Raw genomic sequence first — 3,172 nt, forward strand, 5'->3', positions numbered from 1 at the left:
ACACTTAGTTCCCTTATTTCATTTATGCGGTTTTAGCCTATATGGAAATCTTTGAGATTGTCCTGCATGGAAAGCGCGTTGATCATGCGTCGTAGCTTTGGGAGATAGCTGTAATTGCTCTCTTCTGAGCTCATAACAAGCTAATAATTATTGGCTATGTTGTATTACAGAGACGCAACTTATAAAGTGGAATCATAATCACGATTAATTTGATGTATATCAAACAAAATTATCTTTTTCTACATCGAAGACCTCGGGTGCCGGTAATTCGAGTGAGAAAAACCCATCAACACCGATGGGCCTTGCAAACGCTGCTCTGTGGCACGATCGAAATCCGTGTGCAATTGATTCGAGAGTGGAGAAGTTTTCGCCCGGCGTGGATTTGAACCTGCAGAAGCACAAAGCTCTGGGCGACCCGTTGTGCCACTCGTAGGCCTTAGCGACGAACGGCGAGGTGTGGTGCAACGGAGGGAGGGCAGGTGGGAGCAAATGAAGAATATAATTTGGTAATTTATTTATTGAACCATCTGTAAGAGAGCGCGAGCGAAGAATAGGGCTTAGCACTCGGCAGAGGCCCACCTTAAACGTTCGGGAGGTGTGTGATGTTTATAGATCTCTGTATAAAAGATTGAACAAGTGCTTGCCTAGGTATCAGTCAGTTCTAAGTCGTCTCCTAGTGCGAGCAATCTGCCATTTAGAAAACCATCATAATGTTTAGCAAATTGGTAAGTCTGGTATTCATCCCTTCGGGTTGCACCATCTCTAAACGTGTTTTCTTTCCCCTCATCCAGATAGTACTATCAGCTCTGGTAGCAATCAGTTTAGCTGCCCCACAAAAACGGTTTACGCCAGGAGGTCTGGAATCACAAGCCGTAATTCTGTCCCAGGACCAGAACCTTGAACCAAATGGCGCATACAGCTACCGATACGAAACGAGTAATGGAATATCCGCCCAGCAAACGAGTTTTGATGGCGCAAACGGTGCAGGGGACTACTCCTACACAGGCCCTGATGGAGTACAATATAGAGTACAGTACACTGCTGATACTTATGGATTCCAGCCTCAGGGAGCTCACCTTCCCGTTGAACCACCAGTACCAGACCATGTCCTGAAGGGATTGGAAGATATCCGCCGCAGCCCACCAAAGGACCCTGGATTCAATTTGGCTGCCCTTGACGCAACCATTGCTCGGCTTCGTAACACTCTCGGCTAACCGAATCGAACAATCAAAATCGCGGAAATTGTTGTCAAATTCAGTTGTTTGAAAACAAAGGAATGAAATGCTTATTGTTATTTAATTACTGTCAATAAATCGAATCGCTTCAACTGCCACACCGGTGTCTGATGGTTTCCTCTCTACAGCACAGAAGAACCGAAAAAAAACCTTCAGAAATATGATCCAACAATTAACAATAATTTATTCGCAGCAGCCAAACAATCGTGGTGATCTGTCGTACGTGGTTTAATCCAGATTCACGGCACACATCATCGTCTGCGCGAAAAAAAAACCATGTTGAGCCCACGAGAATCCGCAATAAAGCGATAATAATCTCAAATTTATTAACGGAAATCGCATTTAATTGATACGCGTGTGGTTTGGCATCCCCCGGCCGGGCAGTGGAGCACAATAATAGAATGGATGAGTTTTTTTTTGCTTATTTTTCCCGATTTTCACACGTAGCTCAAAAACGGTTCTTTATGATTGTGGTTCGGATGGAGCGAAAATTCAAACCATGTGTCGTCAAACGGGTGTAAATAATATATTCACATGCACTGGTTTAGTAACTTAGTGCTTCAATAGTAAATAAAACTAAAATCAATATCAATATCGGAGATTCATAATTCTCGTCGCAGTGAATGTGGAAAATTTTTACTAATACCATTTCCATATCAGTTTACCCCTACTATCATTTAGTAATTTGTTTTGCTATCAAGCCCTACATTAACCTGCATGTGCAATATAAGCAAATATATGAATTTGCGTCGCATTAAGTATACATATTGCGGTTTTCAAACCACAATGTAGAGCAGACTGATTTACGTTTTTAGAGGTGAACGCTTAATAAAATTTATATATAACAAAAATCATTGTGAATCATATATTGGTCGACGACTAGAGTGTCCATCCCGGGACATCCCGGGACAAAAAATCCCGGGATTTGAGAAATTTCGGGATTTCCCGATTCCCGGGATTTTAGAACCAACGTCCCGTGAATCCCGGGATTTCCCGACATGAACTTAAAGCTTGAAAAGGACCTCTAAATTTTGAAGCAAAACAAAAAATTTCACCTCAGACTCACACTTCATTCATTAAAATAATAAAGCATCATAAAGGTAAGAGTATAAACATGTCATTATTTTAACCTTTTTATTAAAACTATTGAATACTTAAACCATATCTTTATTTTCTAGTTGTAAAAGTTTGTTGTTGCGTTTCCTTTCAACATCAGCTGTTTTTATAAGCCTTTAGGCTGAGAATGCCAATCTGGAATAACACCTAAACTTGAGTCGAAACCTTTCGGTTATTAAACTTTAACATGATCCACTAAAACACCTTCAATGATCTTGAAACAGTTTCTTTTTCCCTTCAAAATTGTGAAGGCTTTTCAAATGTCTGAAGTAAATTGTTGTAATATTATTTATTTAATGTTATTGAATTGTTTTAATATTATTTATTGAAAGCCCGTAATTAGTCATGGTAAGCCTTGATTTTTGTTTAGTTGCAGTTGCTCCACAATTATGGATACCTAGCACAAAGATATGATTCAAAATTGGAATTAACAGAGAATATCTTATCAAATAGAATTAAAATTTAGCAAAACATATTTTACTTACGAGAACCATATATCTATACAGCATCGCAACTATATTCCTATAGCATTCATTCATAACTGTGGGGCATTGAAACCCATACTACAGTAAGGAATCGAACGAAAGGAAACGATAAGTCGATTCCTGAAGAAACGCCAAAGCGTATACTTTTACTAACATCCCATTTGTTTACCTTGCAGATAATTTGCTATTATAGGTATTATATTAGATTTTTTATTTATAATATGGACCGGTTTGAACCACAAAAGGGATCCTCCTCTCCCTCTAATCCACATCTGTGGGATTGACAAAGTCTTAAATTTTAAAAATACTTGTTTTATTGAAAATCTCGAAAATCCC

The 3,172-nt window shown here is 39.0% G+C and overlaps 1 protein-coding gene and 1 long non-coding RNA gene across 2 annotated transcripts; both read left to right on the forward strand.

The window, feature by feature from the left end:
* Positions 1-614: 614 nt before the first annotated feature.
* On the forward strand, positions 615-1,333 carry LOC5572911 (endocuticle structural glycoprotein ABD-4). The gene is made up of 2 exons (XM_001660597.2): positions 615-725; positions 792-1,333. Exons 1-2 carry the CDS (start codon positions 711-713, stop codon positions 1,212-1,214), a joined length of 438 nt encoding a protein of 145 aa, XP_001660647.2. The 5' UTR covers positions 615-710; the 3' UTR covers positions 1,215-1,333.
* An 881-nt stretch (positions 1,334-2,214) lies between these two features.
* LOC110675387 lies at positions 2,215-2,796 on the forward strand. The gene is made up of 2 exons (XR_002499440.1): positions 2,215-2,335; positions 2,414-2,796. It is a non-coding gene; the product is annotated as an uncharacterized LOC110675387 (long non-coding RNA).
* The last annotated feature ends 376 nt before the right edge of the window (positions 2,797-3,172 follow it).

This window comes from Aedes aegypti, chromosome 2 (assembly GCF_002204515.2).
Source record: "Aedes aegypti strain LVP_AGWG chromosome 2, AaegL5.0 Primary Assembly, whole genome shotgun sequence".
Taxonomy (NCBI): Eukaryota; Metazoa; Arthropoda; class Insecta; order Diptera; family Culicidae; genus Aedes; species Aedes aegypti.